At 40.7% G+C, this 17,098-nt stretch overlaps 2 protein-coding genes across 3 annotated transcripts in view; one reads left to right on the plus strand and one right to left on the minus strand.

The window, feature by feature from the left end:
• The window catches only part of dock1 (dedicator of cytokinesis 1), a 252,787-nt gene that overhangs the window by 119,276 nt on the left and 116,413 nt on the right, over window positions 1–17,098 (minus strand). The gene's annotated exons all lie outside the window — the stretch shown is intronic.
• Window positions 1–17,098, plus strand: part of insyn2a (inhibitory synaptic factor 2A) — a 42,932-nt gene that overhangs the window by 18,358 nt on the left and 7,476 nt on the right. Inside the window, exon 3 of the mRNA XM_074662601.1 lies at window positions 6,983–7,054. Coding sequence (XP_074518702.1) covers window positions 6,983–7,054 — 72 coding nt within the window. The remainder of the gene's footprint in view (window positions 1–6,982; window positions 7,055–17,098) is intronic.

Raw genomic sequence — 17,098 nt, forward strand, 5'->3', positions numbered from 1 at the left:
CCTTTTGTAATGATTTCCCTCCAGATATGACAGAGCTGCTGCAGAACTTATTTACAGACAATCGTCTCACTCAATTTTGCCTGGGGAGGTTCGATGGTCCATCATATGAAAGACTGCTGCTATGACTGTGGCCTTTAAGTCACATTTAACCTGAGGAGAGGAAACAACAGACAAGAAACTGATGAAGTCACTGTGTTTGAGACTTCTGTGGGAGCCTGTATGAGCCTGTAGTTTTTAAATGTACTTTATGTATGTCTAAAGAGAAGATTTATCACCATGCAGCTGAAAAACCAGCATCCATCCATGAAGGATGTCAAATCATGGGGCAGAACTTTGATGTTATGTTACTCACAGATGTTCTGATGTAAATGAGTAACAGCAACAATATGTTGGTGAGTTTGCTTTCAGTACATCCTCTATGGCAGTTCTTGGGTTTTGGCATAGGGGCTATGTCCTGGGATGACCCGTCTCTTTCTGGCTTAAGCCCAGTGCAGCAGTAATTTGCACCTCAACTACAACAGATATACCTGCTTGAAAATGTGTTTCAACTGGTAACTAGCTTCTCTCAAGTGCAGGATGATTAAAAGAAGCAAGATGTGTTGGTTTTTATGTTGAATGGGATGACTTGGAAAAACCACAGGTGGGAAATGTAGGGCTACTCACAATATAATGTGATGTGATATGATACACTATACAATGAGATACGATTCAGTGCAAAACAACTAAATACAATGAAATACAGTGCAATATGAAACAGTGCAATAGGATGCCATGCAGTGCAACACACCGTGGTGCAATATGATGTAGTGCAATGCAGTGCAATACAATCAGTGCAATATGATGCACTGCAGTGCGATATGATGTTGAGCAATTTGAACAAATGTGAAAAATAGTCTTATCATGTTTTTTTTCTTTTTTTACCAATATTGCAATGGGGATTTAGCATTGCTGTGTGATACAGTGGGGTGTGATGTGTTGCGGTGCAATACAATGTGATACAATGCTGTATGGTTGATGCTTTGTGATCCATGCTGTGCAATTGAAACTGTTGAGCCTATGAGGTGCAATCTGATATGGTGCAACCATAGACTGTAAAAAAATGGACGTCAACTTGCTCGGCTTGGCTCGAAGTGAGGTTGCTACAAAAACTGCTCCCCCTGGTGGCTGGCTGCAGTATAGGTTAAAAAATCCAGCTCTCCAGTCATTCCCTACGGGACAGACTTTAAAAAAATAATCGGTGATTTGAAGGTTTCATTTGACCGTCTTGTATTTAAGTTCTCTTTTTTTCTGAAAAGTTTCATTTTCATTAGTTATAAGAGGTTAAAAAAACGAGGCTTTATGTCACGTTTAACAACGATTGACAACTGCTGTTCTTGTGTATTTTTTTCAAGGATTATACAATATGTCAGGAGGTAGAGTCAAGAAGTGATTAGACTCTCGAAAGAAAAAAAACATTATTATTTTTGTTACTCGGCTCCACTCAGATTCTCCCAGAATCCCTCACAGTCTCTACTGCACAACTGCTACCAATGGCTGCCCCTGTGATGGGGGAATTCTGACTTCAAAACCGTACAATGGTAAATGGCGGAGCCATGCTGTCCACTCTATATACAGTCAATGGGTGCAATATGATGCAGTCTGATAGATGCAGTTCATTATGATGCAGTGCAAGACAACATAATGTGATATTTTGGGATGCAATATGATACCATATGATAAGATGCAAAATGATATACCAAAACTGATGACAGTATAATTTAGTCATTTTGGGATATCTGTTAAACTGTAAGACAATTATACGTTGATAAATCCAGACATTTGACTGAACGGCAAAAAAGTCCCTGAAAGATCATCAGCACCACTATTAAGGTCATGAAGCAGTGACTTGGGGGGGTCAAACTAAAAGACGTGAGTATCACATTGCAGGCTTCTGTAAGGAGGAAGTGGAGGTCATTGTGACTGACCCTTTTTGAATTTTTCTCTTCCCTTGTAGAATAATAACTCCTGTAAAAAGCAAAGTTTTGATATAAATGAAAGGTCACATTGCCATCCTAATTGGTATATTGGCTGAGTGGCACATTCCCCTCGTATTGGAAACAGAAATTCAGTGAGTTACTGAAGCAAATGCTAAAAGTGGTGCCGGTATTTGACCAGCTCTTTTCCACTGCTTAGGCAAAGTCTGCAAGTGACATTTCCTAATTTGCCTTATCCAGCTGCACACCATGTTTATCCAGTAAGTCTAAGGCCTGTGAAAAAGCCATGGCCTGTGAAAAACCCATTTACTGTCCGATGGTTACTGAGTATATACAAAAGGGCAGCAGATAGCATCTAGCCTACTGCAATAGAGGAGTGTCTATCCAAAGGGATGAGGCAAACAAAATGGTCAATTTGTTGAGTGAATTGGAAGGGCTCTGCACTCAGATCCCAATCTCCCTTGACCAGCACTGTGCAGGGGTACAGAGGGAGAAAATCCATGTAATCAACTTCATGCCAACCTGGGGTCTAAACTTGTGGGAACTGCACGCACAAATATGCCCCTTTCCAAGGAACAGTGTCTGAGGTTTACAAAAGCAGCTCTTGATACCAACTTAACTGATGACAGGATAAAGTCCTCTTCAGAGGGCACAGATCTTACATCAGTTTGCATTTACGCCATCTAAAAAGGCAATTATCCTCCTTCAATCTTGCACAAGGCAGCCATAATCTCCTCATCGTCCCACTGGTAAAAATATGTTGTTAGAGGAGAAGTAAGCAAACATGTGGTGCAGCAGCATTGGGAGCCAACTTTAGCATGTTGAGAGGCACATCTGGCTTATCTGGTGTGTCTAAACTGGCAGGTGGGAGAAGAAAGAAGAGAGCCGAGGAGAGATTTAATTTGTGACTGGAAATTAGTGACTGCTGTTTAATTGTGCCATCTGGTCTAATACAGAAACAAACAATCACATTGTGTTGCCTTGTGTTAATTACAAAAGCTTACATTGACTTAAAGTCAGTGAGCAGAATAAGCTTCTTGTAATCCATCCCAGCCAAACTCAACCTCCAGTTTTTCTACAAGCTTGGTCCTTCTCTTCACGTACATACTCCCATTTTCAAAGCTGAGTCAAGCAAAAAAAAAAAAAAAAAAAAAAAGTAATGCTGCTTTAGTCACGGTACATTAGCCTTGAACTCCCCTTACATAAATGTCACCGACACAACAAATAGGAGAGCCCACAGGCTATAGGTGAACCATGAGTCCAATTACATTTGATATATAACTGCTCATGTTGTATGATGTTCATTTTTCATCTAAGGAACCACAACACTGTGCATTCATCACAAACCATGTGCTGACATGACACGCTTGGGCACAAATTGAAATTTGATGGCTAATGTGCTGAGACTGATAAAAGACACAACCAACATGCATGCGCAAAACACACATGTAGAGGAAAAAAAATAATAGGCAAAAGAAAAGCAAGTGTAATCTAGCTGAAAAGAAGTGCAAAAATCCATTGATCTCTGCTAAATCAAAGTGAGGAGCTACAATCACAATCAAGGTCTAAAAGTCATTTCAGCTTCAAGCTTTATAAGTAATGAGGCTCAAAATTTCACTTTTACTCCTCCACCTGATCCTCTGATCTGTTTGACCCTCAGGAGGATGATGACAAAAGAGTGGAAGAGAAAAACAGAAAAAGAAGAATATAAAAAGGTTTCAATAAAAAGGAACAAAAATATCCTCCTTTGAGAACCAGAGTCTGAAAAACCTTGAAAAGCATGAACCCTCAATGATAGGTTTATAAGGTAAAGAAACCAGGAGTTTATCAAAGCTGTAATGCTTTAAGAATCCATCTAGACACCGTATTTTGTTTGGTGGATCAAATACTTGATGAGAATTCATTGAAGCAGTTCGAATTTTCTTATTTCCAGAGTTTCCAAAATGTAACATCAATACCTGTTAGGATATTACAGCATCCAAAATTAAACCCCTGGGCCAAAAAAAAAACAACAACTGTCACCCTGTTGCCCCATTTCCACTAAGCAGTCCAGTATGGATCGGTAGAGTTTGGCAGGGGGCGGATCGGTGAAGCCTGCTCCTGTCTGTGTTTTTTTACAGCCAACCGTCTCCTTCTTGGTAGGCAGTATGAGAGCCAGATGTCGACAGCTGTGTCAGCTATGTAATAGCTTGATGGCATAGCAGCGTGACACAGTGTACCTTGTGTTGCCATTTTCCCAACAAATAGAAAGTCATCTTCGCGAAGTTGACTCGAGATTTAAACTTGGCAGGGTTATGTGAGGTACTTTATTACCTGATGCTCGGGAAGCAACAATTCTTTCTACCATCAACAGATTGCAGTGTCTCTAGCTCCACCTTCTAAGGTCTGATGTGCTGCACCGAGACAAACTGAACTGAACTGCTTGGTGGAAACAAGGCTTTAGACACCAAAGGAACTACACAAATACTCTGATGAAATCTTTGAATGAGGAGAGTCAAATGTGGAGTTTGTGACTGAGGGTGGAGCAGAGACACACAAGGGACACCAGGAGAACTGTATATTATGCTATTAATGACTCTTTTAGCTTCGATCTCGAGGGAGACTGGAGAACAGTGATCTATGAGGGGATGAGTGATAGACTGGTTATTGATTGAATCATCAAGGTTGAAAGTCAAGACAGCCTTGAACTCCCCACTTCACTGCACTCTAACCCCTTCTCCAACGGGAAGCACCTTAAGTCCAATTAATCCCAATTGCAACCTTTGTTTAAACATCCTCATTACACAGCAGTGTTCTTAGACAGGCTCCATTACCTCATACTGTGACAAATTAGAAAAAAATAACACTGATATCAACACTTGTGATGTACCTGTCAGACTGTAAACCACAGAGATAAGCATTTGGAATTTATGATAGTGGTTTAGTTTTTATCGGTACTGCATTTTATGGGCAGCATGACAAGAGTGAAAGATCAGAAAAAATGTGTCCTTGCAGTTGCTAAGATGAGAGATAAGAAATAAATATGAAAGCCCATTAGGTTGAATGATGAGAAAAATGCGGTGGTTTTACCAGCAACGCTCATTTAAGAAATCTAGAGTTATGACAGTTCACCATGCTAACCGAAAAATGGATGTGCCTTTAGTAGCAAAAAACCACTTTCATTTCTGTACTGACCCATTAAAACTTATCATTGGTGCTCAAAAGCTTGGAAACTGAAAACTCAATATCAGAATCTCTCTTGAGAAAAAGTGTCCCCATTACTTTGGATCATCCACAGACAGAAAAAAGGGGCACTGTTTTTGGGAAGACACCTCACTGTTCATTTTTTTAAAGGTTGTTTATTTCTTGCTGTGAGCACCAAACATAGGATTCCAATTACCTCCATTATAACATGGTGAAAACAGTCATCTCAAAAGAGGATTCCTCCAAACTTTTAGGAAGAAGACAAAAATATCAAGACACCCCGGTACAGCTTAAAGAGTTGTATGTTATTTGTATGTATTGATGTTTTAACATTGAACAACCTATTTGCTGCTTTGGCGTCAGTTCACAGATTTCAGACATGTTGACTGATGTGATACTCAGCCTCTGGTATATTTGTCTTGGACAAATTTAATAAACAAATACTCCTGACATGGTGATATCAATATGAACACTCAGTCTGGGCTTGTTGTGAAATAGTATACCATTAAGGACCCTGTTGAATCCACAGCTTTTGAAAAAAAAAATCAAGTGAAGACTTCAAAACAAGAGTTGTGCTTTTTTGAGTTTTGGTAAAATGCGCTGCTGAGGAGATTTCCGTTATTGGAAATGCAATAACAGAAAAACTGTAGGAGATGGGGCAGGATGCACTGCTATGTCTGCTATGTGACAGTTTAAAACAAGCTAAAGGACAAAGCATCAGCAGGTATTAAAATCAGCATTTTAGAGGAAAATATGTCAGAATGCCTCTAATATATGGTTGCAGCTTTGTATGCCTCAATTAAACCACTGGAAAGTGAAGGAAATGGCTTTATGTAGGACAATACATGGGTAAACAAAAGCTACAAAAACATTCACATCTGTATAAAATTTACAAGCCTGCTGTGTGTAAATGGAGCACTGCAGCTCGTGGCCATAAAACTCAAACATTGTGTCCATGTCACCGGTAAAGTGAGCCAACTGTATGTTCAATGGGACATGTCATAAATTAGATGAAGACAGTTAATGTCAATCAATATGTATGTTCCCACATGCTCACCCAACAAGAAAGCTATTGAGCCTTTGAAGCATGTCAACGCATGGTCCTACGCAAGGCCATCACTCGGTCTTCAGCTGAGGAACGAGGGCTCTACAGCGTCAATACTTTATGTCAGAGACAGAATGATATAAAGACACTCAGGTTACAATGGAATTGGCTATTGATGCATTGGAACTGCTCGATTAAAACCAGCAACAATTTAAGATAGTTTGAGTTTGTAAAGCCAAGGGGCAATGGTTGAATTTGATCAGTTTAGGAAACTAACAGCTTCCAGCTTTTTCATGTAATAGGTGATTCTTACTTTCCAACAAATTGTATAATCATTGCAAGTTTCCACTGGCATGTAAAACAAAGCTTGGCATTGGGGAGTAAAACAAAGTTTGGAGAGTGTTACATTGGGTCCTTGTAAATGTGTTCTTTTTCTTATTCTGTTGCTGTTTCATGACAACATTTGTGACATAATTGTTGGATAACCGAGGCACCAGTCCTTCCTTTAAAGTGATGTACTTTCCACTGCAGCCCAGAAATTTATTCAGAGAACTACTTTGCCCTTATGCAACCTCCAATCGGTCAACCGCCGCTAATGGCTGACACCCTGCTCTCTTTGTCGGACACAGGCCACTCAGGAGGGCAGTGTGACTTCTCATTGCCCTCATTTACTCCGGCCATGCTAACGAGGGACGACAAACAAGATGAGAAAAGCGGGTGTGAGGGGGCAGCTTAACGAGTCCTGTAATTACTCATTCAACGACTCTTATCTTCCCCACAGACTCTCCTATCGAACCGGACAGGACACGGCCAACTGCGACACGTGCCGGAACAGCGCATGCATTATTTACAGGTTAGTGGCCATCCTTCTTCAAAGACACGGTGATATAAATGTGCCTCGTCCTTCTTTTCCTTGAGGGAAAGTGAACAGGAAGCTAAAGGACGTTAGAGAGGCCAAAGGAGGGAAGACTAATGTGGATGCTGTTAATGAGCACACAGGGAAGTGTGACATTTACACACCTGGGTTTCTTCCCACCCCTCCATTCACTGAGGCTTGTGCATGTGTAGCATTAGCTTCAGAGACAAAAGGGCACAAGTTGATAGCAGAGATGATGTGTTCTTTAGACTGAGTAAGCTCAGGGGCCATTAAAGGTGAAATTAATTACCATCAAAACACTGTTTGACAACATCACTGTGTGCTGTTGCTGAGCCGACTGAGACACCGCATACTCTTAAATCCAGCTCATTTCATTTGACAACCAGGACAGACTCGCCTCTAAAGTCATTAGTCAACCAAGGTAGACAGCTCTCCCTATTTATGAAATCCTGGCTGCCAAAGCCTGATTGTGTTTGTATACATTAAATGATCCTGGGACAATAAGTCACTTAATCTTTTCACAATCAATTTTGATGAGAGTATTTCATGAAGAAAAAAGATGAAAGAGTCTGGATAGGGCTATTCAGATTTGATGATGCTTTAATTTGAATTTCTCTGTGGTTTTCGCTGATGGTCTTTTAGGGGCCTTGAGATTATGAGTGGGACAAGTCTTTATTTTTAAGGATCTTTTTCACACTTGTCAAATGTCACATAAATGAAAAACATATTTACATAGACTTGTGAACTACAGCACTGGAAGTCCGAACCAGAAGCCAATAGTGTGTATATATATATATATATATATATATATATATATATATATATATATATATATATATACACACTATTGGCTTCTGGTTCGGAGTGGGGGGGGGGGGGGGGGGGGGGGGGTTATTCTGGGGCTTTTTGATGCCTTAAGATGCCATTAAGACTATATTACATTAACTGGTCTGACATGCAGCTAAAGGCAATGGGTTGTATGTGAACTACCTTTGAGTACATGGGGTGCATGATCAAACTGCAAGTGTTGCAGGTATTGGACAAGTATTGGAAAAATGACATTTCAGCTCAAAGTTTGAAGAAAAAACAAATAGGAGTGTCATTCAAGTTGTGTTATGTGCATCTTCTGGGGAGTGTGCAAGTTTGCATGTTTTTCCAAACCATAAATGGTCACTGTCTAAATTATCAAGAGCGTGAGAGTGTCCGGTTGTCAATATGCTAGACTCTTGGGACCTTGAACAGGATGAGTAGTATACTCAATGGATGGATGAAAGTGCCCTCTGGGGATCATGAACTATTGACAAGACAAAAAGTGCAAGCTCTAGAGTGAGGAGAGAAGAAGACAAGAGAAGGTAATCCTGTTGACAGGAAAGGACACAGGGGAGATAGAGTGCAATGATGACGAATAGCAAGAGGTCATGGGTCCGAATCATCCCTGAGCTGCTGCTATGTGAACTTCAACCTTGACAGTACATGAGGTACACAATTATGTTGTTGTGCTAAAACTTTTTACAAAGGTCTGAGGGGAAATAAGGACTGCCTTCAAAATTTTGGGGCTGCATCCTCTGGGGAATCTTTTGGGAATATTTACACCAAACTTCAGGCCATCCAACCATTAGCTCTTGAGAAACTTATTGCCCAGACTTACACTCCGATCCCTTAAGTGGGGTCAGTGTGCAGTCACAGCTGGAGGCGCTGACACTCCAACAAAGCATCTCAGGTCATGAAACCTCTTGTCAGACTTGAAATATCGACAGTCAACAGGCTCTGTGAAAGCTTTGTTCTCAGCTTGATCCCATGAAACAACCTTTGTGAGTACATATGTGCGCCACTCTCTGTGCTGCTCAGAAAAAAAAGTTTGACTCCAACTGTCATAAAAAAATAGAGAGGGAGGATGGATGAGAGAGACAGGAGATTTAAAGAGTAGGGAGGTGAGAGGCGATCAATAAAAGGGTTTTTAGTGGACACTGCTGTTCTACTCGGTCGGCATTTCACCCCTGAAGAGACATTTAAATCATTTTCTATCCACTGCTCTCAATAACTGATAAGCCAGCGGGCAAACTTCAATGGGCTCGGGAAAATGAAGGAGAGAGGAATAGTTCTGTTTTCAGTGATAACTGAGCTGAAAAATAGGCATAGTTTGTTAAAGCTGAGTGTTTAAATCCAAATGGCCTGCATAGCCGCACGACAAGAAATGTTGCTTTTGCACTACATCAATGTCGGCAGGTGAGAGTGAGTGGGGGAACTGGGAGAGCACAGGTGGCATGGTGGATGGGTTGAGTGAAGGGTGAAGCAGGGACAGACGTAGTGGGAGCTCTCCTGTATGGACTAGACAGTTTAAAGTTTGACGTTAACTCTGCGATTGGGCCATTGGTAAGGGAAAGGTAGGCGCTCCCACTCTCCCTTAGCCCTCTCCTCCTGAATGATGTTCTTGTCCAACTGTGCAAGACTCTAGATTCACCTGCCATCCCTCTGTATCCACACCTACCCTTCATAATTGGTTTCAGACAGTAAATATAACTCTGAAGAAGCAATTCTTTAATCAGGTGATCGTCTTGTCTCTATTCTTGCCCTGCTGTGCCAGCTTCTGGATCCACCATCCACCCCTCTGTACCGGTGAGAACAAAGAGTGTGATGACACATCTAAATTTAAAGAATAACAGCATTTCCAAAATAAGGCTCTTCTTGTCAAAATATTCTTGGCAGCACTGCACCTTCACACATCACCAGCGTGTTGGGAAAGGTGTTTCATTTACATACCCCCTAGATGGGAATTCTTAACAAGAGTCTGAATTATGCAAAACGCAGGCTGCACTAAAAGCTGTGATTAAGTTTGCCCATTTGGATTTAAGCCAATTAGAAACACGTGTCAGTGAGTTCTCAGAGAAATCCATCTCACCTCGAACACGATCATTCTTACCTGTGCTTAAAGATTTCCACAGAGAACCCAGACAGATAAAGTCAAGTCCAATTTGTCCTCTAACTTGGTTGCTGCTGATCATCCAGAAACAGTGACAACCATCTTCAAACAAGCGCTATATTAACATCACAGCTCTACAATCGGCTTCCCAGATCTGCCACACTCAATTGCAACAACTCATCTGCAGAGGAAGCGTAGAGAAACAGAAACTCAGTGGCGAGAAGACGGCTTGCTTTTTGACAAACCCTGCCCGTTACCTTCTGCTTGATAAGGGGCAGGAATTTCTGAACAATGTTTGAAATCTGTTTAACTGATCTGAGTTCTCCTCTAAAGCGCCTCACTCAGCACGGTGAATTGTGTTCATTGGACACAGAATCAAATATAGCAGTTGTGTTCACGCAGGCAGCAGGATTAAATGGCAATCTAATTAGTTAGATCTCCATGAAAGCAACCTCTCAGGAGGTGGGGGAACACGGGGAAGAAGGCAGGGAGATCACAAACAGAACATAGCTGAATATCTATCAGAACTCTTCAGGTGAGTACGATGTGATTCTGTGCCACGGCCAAAGTCCTAACTCTTCGTTTATGATGAAGGTGCTCTCATGACCGGAGTGGACATATGGGTCCATAAATCATTTTAACACAGCACAGTCAGGAGCCAGCCGTGCACTCTTCAGAATAATCAATTTGTCCAAGCGTATATGGCACCATCTCAGAGCCCATCCTTAGCATAACAACAGCAGCAGATCAATAGGGTGCTGTGGTCCATGGGCATGGACTTCAAACAGAATACACAAGCTGCTGTAGTCTTGTCCTTGTCTGGTCCCACTTTCCTCAATTTTTTGAAACATCCTGAACTCACTCTGGCTCTCTTTTATCCTCCGTCTGTAACTTCCTCGTCCTCCTATCTCGCCATTTCTGCAGAGTGTTATCTCCTGCTTACGGTGCATCGGAATGAACTTAGGGATTGTACGGTTGATCGTATGACAGTGAAGCAGAACAGGGATGAAAAGATTACTGCGGTGTATTCCATCCTGCCAGGTGAGGTCTGTGGCTGAGGACGCCTGGGAGGAAAGGGAGTATTCAGAAAGGGTAGCTTGAAAGACAAACAAGACAGAAAGAGGAAGGAGGAGGAAAAAGAGAGGGATTTCAAATGCATTGCTCCTATTTCGAGGCTGTTAAGCTGCCATACGTCTTGCAGCAGAAACCCTGTAATCTCATTTTCCTCACATTGCACTGATATGAGCTAATGTGCTGATCAAACAGAGAGATAGATTTAAGTGGTGGTGATTAAAGAAAATGATTGGTCCCATCCACAGGGTCTCATTTTTCACAATAGATTGCAGTCATTCTGATTTCGCCAAAAGCTTGCACTTCTTGAGATCGAATCACAGAACACAGCTGGTCATTAAACTAAGTTATATAACATCTTTAAATAACAGCATGCAGTGAAATCAGGTAATAAAATTAAAGGAAATACAAACAGAACAAAGGAGCGGCCATTTAAAAAGAGGAAATTATCTCCAATCTTGCTTACGACGCAGTGAAAATCAATTAAGCGTGGCTAAAGGCGAAAGAGCTGATTACATTATAACATATGGAAATGATTGCCCCACAGCACGACTCTGCTGGGGGATGATATCTCTTTTCTATGTGAGCATAATGATCTTTTCCAACAAGGAGGCTACAGGATGGATCTAATATGACAGACAGTGTAAGAGGGGGACAATGAGGACAGTCAGCACATTAACACTCCAAGGGTAAGAGAAGGGAACAAAAAGGAGAGCAGGAGGAGACAAGGAGACAGAAAGAGAGCGATGTCAGGAGAAGGAAGGAGATAAGGAAGGTACATCAACAGAAATAGTCACGGTTGCCTTTTTTTCCGAACTTTATAGAGAGCAGAAACACGAAGAGAGAGGTTAAAGACCGCCAAGGTCCAAAGTGCCGTCTTCAATTTGCTCTGATCCAACAACGCAGTCAGGGGAATGGCGGCCAGGGGACAGGGAAATGCCAACAACGCTTCAATTTTCGCTTTCAGCAGAAAATCAAAATGTGGAGTGATGCTGCTGGGGCCCTTGACAGTTTAGCACGGAGGTGCTGATAACTGGACCGGGCAGTGGATAATAAATCTTTCATTAAAAAGAGCTTTTTAGGATGTCCTGAAGATTAGATTATAATCTTTACTTTCACTTCTCTTCAGGGAGGCTTTCTTGTTATTGGCCAACTCTACTTTTTTTATCATCCCTCTCCCAGACAGAAAGCTATGACCGGTCAAGACGAGTGGGTTTAAAGCTCCTGTGAGGTTCGGTTGGTTTGTGTTGATTTTGGCGCCCCCTGTTGACACTGTGTAAGTGATATTTTTTTTTTTACAAACTTGTCACTCATTGTGATTCTTTGCTGCGGTAAATGACACCAAGAGTGAGACCTACCCCCTACCAGTCTTTTTAGTCATTCATTATAACTTTGTGGAAATATTCAATCTTTATGCTGATGATCTTCTGGTATCTTGTAGCTCCTGAAGAGGCATCAGTATCACTTTCAATCTGTCTGACAACCGGCTATTATCTCCTCACCGGAGCTTTAACTGACATGAATTTATAGTTTCACAAGCACAACTGCAGCTAAGATTAAAACAAGCAGCCAGCAGCACTCGTGTTGTGTTTGGAAGACTCTCAGCCACAGGTTGTTCAAATATGTTTGATGAGGATTTTGGGGAGTTTGTTTAAGGATTTAGTCGGACTACAACGCAGCGAAAGAGCTTCTTTAAAGCCTGACAAAACATTGTGAGGAAGCATTAATGAACTCAGATTGTAAAGTGGAAAAGACATGAACATTTTGATCGCTGACTGTTAATTCATGATCCTACATTACATGTGTTTGGACTGGTGGGTTAAATACGTTGAACAGAGGGTAAGGTTGTTACGTGAGAGATGTGTTAATATAACACTTTCTGGATCGTTAAGGAATAACAAGGAAAATCTAATCAACATGGAGTGTATGAGTGACAGAGGAACTGACAGAACTCAGCTGCCGTGTTTCCCCCAAGATCCTAAATAAGAGAAAGAGATATGCCAGCTGCCTTTACACATTATTAATTGAGGGTAGAAATGAAAAAGGCACAAGGAAGAGTCATCATACTGTTTCTTTAATGACACCAACACACTCTGACAAACACAGCTATTGATCACAGAGCCCTTTGAGTCTGTGTTTGAGCTGTAAGAGCCTGTTGAGTCTGCAGAGTTAGAGCCATGTTTAATACTGAACATCAGAGGACACCGCTGTGAAAAAGACAGAGTCTAAAACTGGTTTGAAAGTCGTAAAAGCAACTTTATCAGTTTAGTTAAACCATTCAAACGTCATCTCTGACCTCTGCAGTGCAACCATCCTCTGAAACGAGGTGCTTTTTTTCAAATTAAAGGAGCTCATTGGCAAACTTTGAGGTGCATTCAGAAACAACTAAAACTGTAGTTAACAGGCACTTCAAATATGCAGCATCAGGTTGTAAAATCCTCTTGATATTTCTCTGGTCTACAGTAAAGGAGTCTCTGTTTCTGGCAACTGTGGCTGAAAACCTGGCTGCAGATTTTTTTGGAACTGCTGTTTGCCAGAAAGACTTAAAACAGGTTGAGTCTGAGCAAAAACAGCTGAAGTGGATTCAGTAAAATGTTAACAGGCTTAAATTACGATGCTTTTAATAAGTCCTCTGCATCACCACTTGGTTTGGGAGATCACACAGGTCATGCATGAACCAGAACAAGGACCGGGATTTGTGCCTGGAATAGTTCTCACCATGCAGATGCTTTCCCTTGGTTGTGCTGAAATGTCGACCTTCTCGTGCACTTCTGCATGGGCAGTGACCCACATTTGCTTATCCAAGAACAATAAAGAAGAGAGATCCTCCAGGTGTGGGCTCTCCCCCAGTCAGGCTCCAATTCAAGCCATACATGAACCAGGAAGAGGTGCCCTAATGAGGAGCTAGCCAGGGTTATTACTTCTGCATAGCCAGACTCTCTATTTTTATCCAAAAATGAATCCCAAGACATGGCATTGAAAAGAGAAGCCCGGACAAGGTTAAAGATGAAAGAGTTGAAATAAAAAAACAAAAAAAAAACTCAGTTAATTCTTGTGCAGGGATTAAATTTGGTTCAGGGTCCAAAACAAAACTGAAGTTGATTTATTGTTGCAACACAGCTGACTTTCATCTAATGACTAATGAAATAAAACAAGATTGGGAGAGATTTTCAAAAAAGTTGGAATCAATGTATTTGAAACAGAATTTGATGGTTTGAAAATCATTTAAATCTCGTTTTCATCTGAAAATAACACTAAAATTAAGCATTTGAATTGATCTGTGCAGAAGTTTGTTTAAGCTGCAAAGAACAGACTGGAACTCCACATGGAATGACTTACCGACTGTTTCAAAAGGAAGACAAATTTTGCGCTCCAGCAGACTTCACACAAAGTGAGGTGGATTTACACCGGTATAATTACCAGCCTGTGATTTATTGCTAAAAGCTGCAGTGTTCTTGGCCCCGTGTAAAAGCCTGAGTCAAACAAATGCAAAGTGCTGAGTGTCTGGTTCAGCACCCAACGTTCACTTGAGTCACTGTCAGACACCCACATTTACATCTGTTCTCTTCTAATCAACGCCAACTGCAACATATATTATTATAAAGAACTCCTGATGCTACTGTAACGCTTTGAAAACCTTCTTTGTTTGGCCTGGTAATTATTATTAAACTATTTATGAGCAGCAAAAGACAGAATTAATTATACACCTCCAGCTCACCTGTTATATTGACTACAGTCTCTATCCAATGAATCTGTTTTATATTCATGAAATGTTTTTACTCCTAGATGTATGTACAAATTACAGTCATATAAAAGAGTTTGGGCACCCCTCTGAGGCCGTATAATAATTTACTCTGTCTTTTCAGAAAATGATCACAGTGGCATGTCAGTCATTTTCTAATAAAAGCTGAGTACGGAGCTATTTTCCAGACAAAGACTTTTAGCGTAGCAATTTAAAGTTGTTTGAAACTAAATCGGATGTTTAAAAATAGGCTGTGCAAATTTGGCCACCTTTGTCATTTTATTGATTTGAATGCTTGTTACTTAAAACGAACTAATTGGAACACAAAGTTGGTTCAATGAGCTCATTAAGCATTAAACTCCATGACCATGTGCATCCAATCATGAGAAAAGGTGTTTAAAAGGGTTGGGATAACGTGCTTTTCTCCTGAATCAACTCTTTTACAATTCTTGGGGTGCCGATTTGATTTGAATTACAATTCTTCAGTATTTCCAGTTTTGTGACTGCAATTTTTTATAACCCAGATTATAATCTAAGGCTATAATGAAGGACTTCATTTAAAAAAAAAGATTTTTGAACAAAAATAGTGATTCAAAAATCATAAAACAAAAAATTCAGGACTCTTTTGTGCATTGATTTTTTCTCCCGCCCCTAGTATTTAAGGTGGCAAACTTCAAGCTGTTCTTCTCTTTGATTTTCCTCTGAAGAGCGGCGTCATGGGGACCTCACAACAACTCTCAAATGAGCTGAAAACAAAGATTTTTTAGAATCATGGTTGAGGGGAGGCTGACAAAAAAACTATCTCAGAGATTTCAGCTGCCAGTTTCCACTGTGAGGAATCTGTCACAACGCTGGAGTTATGCTGGGGCTGGATATTTCAACAGCTCTAAACACTGCCCAGAATCTTCTCAGGCATTCATGCAGAGGAATGATGTTCTGAAAAGGCCATCCCAGTCCCCAGACTTGAATACCACTGAAAATCTGTGGGATAATTTGAAGCAGGCTGTCCATGCTCAGAAACCATCTGGCCTTTCTGACCTGGAGATGTGTTGTGAGGAAGAATGGTCTGACATGTCTCCATCCAGAATCCAGACTCATTACAGGCTACAGCAAGCCACTAGTTACTGTTTTTGTTTTTTTGTTTTTTTAAAGAGTCTCGACAAAACATTGATGTGGTTTTTCTGTTGAAGTACCCTAATTTATGCACTTGTTTAATTTTGCTTTGATGTGTATATTACTGTGTCCCTCAGCAATTTGACAATTTAAAATGAAGGTGCTGATTCAAACACTCAATGAGTTGTAAATGAAATTAAGGAAAATTTCAGGGTTGCCCAAACTTCCTCATGCTACACTGAGAAAATGGGAGCACACTTTGGTCTCTATGGAGAGCAAAAGCAGGCAGTCAGTGGTAATTTGGCGGTTAATTTCTATTTCTAAGCTGATATCTCGTTAGGAGGTTAAAAATATAGGAATCCAGAAAACTTTCACTTTCAGCAAAGACCTGCTTGATCCCTCAGTGCTGGGGTTTCCTGGGATTCATCAGAAAAGGCTAATCTCACCTCCAATTAAACACCCTGTTTTGACACGTGGTAAAAAGACCTGTCATCTAAATGTAAATCTCAAGAATTATAATTTCAGGGCCGGAGCCTAAGCTGCAGGTGCAGTGAAGGCCCTCTTGGAACCTTAGAGGTTATCACACTTTCTTTCTTCCTGCCGCTATAACCCTGAATTGCGTGCCTTCAACAATCACCAAACTTGGCTGAAAATTCAGTTATGGCAAAAAAAAAAAAATTGAGGAATTCATTAATTTCTTGCAAATGCATGCTCCAGAGTGCCCCCTAGGTGAGAAAAAGTCAGCCTCTCAAGCTTAGAGCTGCAGACCTGAAATCCTTTTTGCATGACTATCATGACCGAATCTACTAAGTCTCTGAAATCCAAACAGGAAGTTCGTAAATTAAAGGGAAACATTGGATTTTGATGATTTATAGGGTACATATTTAAATAAACTTGTCCCAGTTTTTTTAATCATCTTCATATTTGAATACAAGATACATTGAGGATTAAAAATTATTAAGAGATATGTTCTGTGTCTCAGCCTGTATGAATCTATATGCTTTTAAAGTACAGTGCCCCCTATTGTCAACATAAAGTTTTTGTTGTTTTTGATTTAGTTTTTACAACATATTGTTTTTTCAATTCAACTTTGAAGTATCTTTCAGGTCTTCATAAAGAAACTGAGACTTGCCAGTCACAGATAAATAAGTGCAACTTCACAGGATGCAAGGAA

Source organism: Halichoeres trimaculatus, unplaced genomic scaffold, assembly GCF_033239565.1.
Source record: "Halichoeres trimaculatus isolate MK-OKI-2021-1 unplaced genomic scaffold, fHalTri1.1 fHalTri1_scaffold_23, whole genome shotgun sequence".
NCBI classification, from domain to species: Eukaryota; Metazoa; Chordata; class Actinopteri; order Labriformes; family Labridae; genus Halichoeres; species Halichoeres trimaculatus.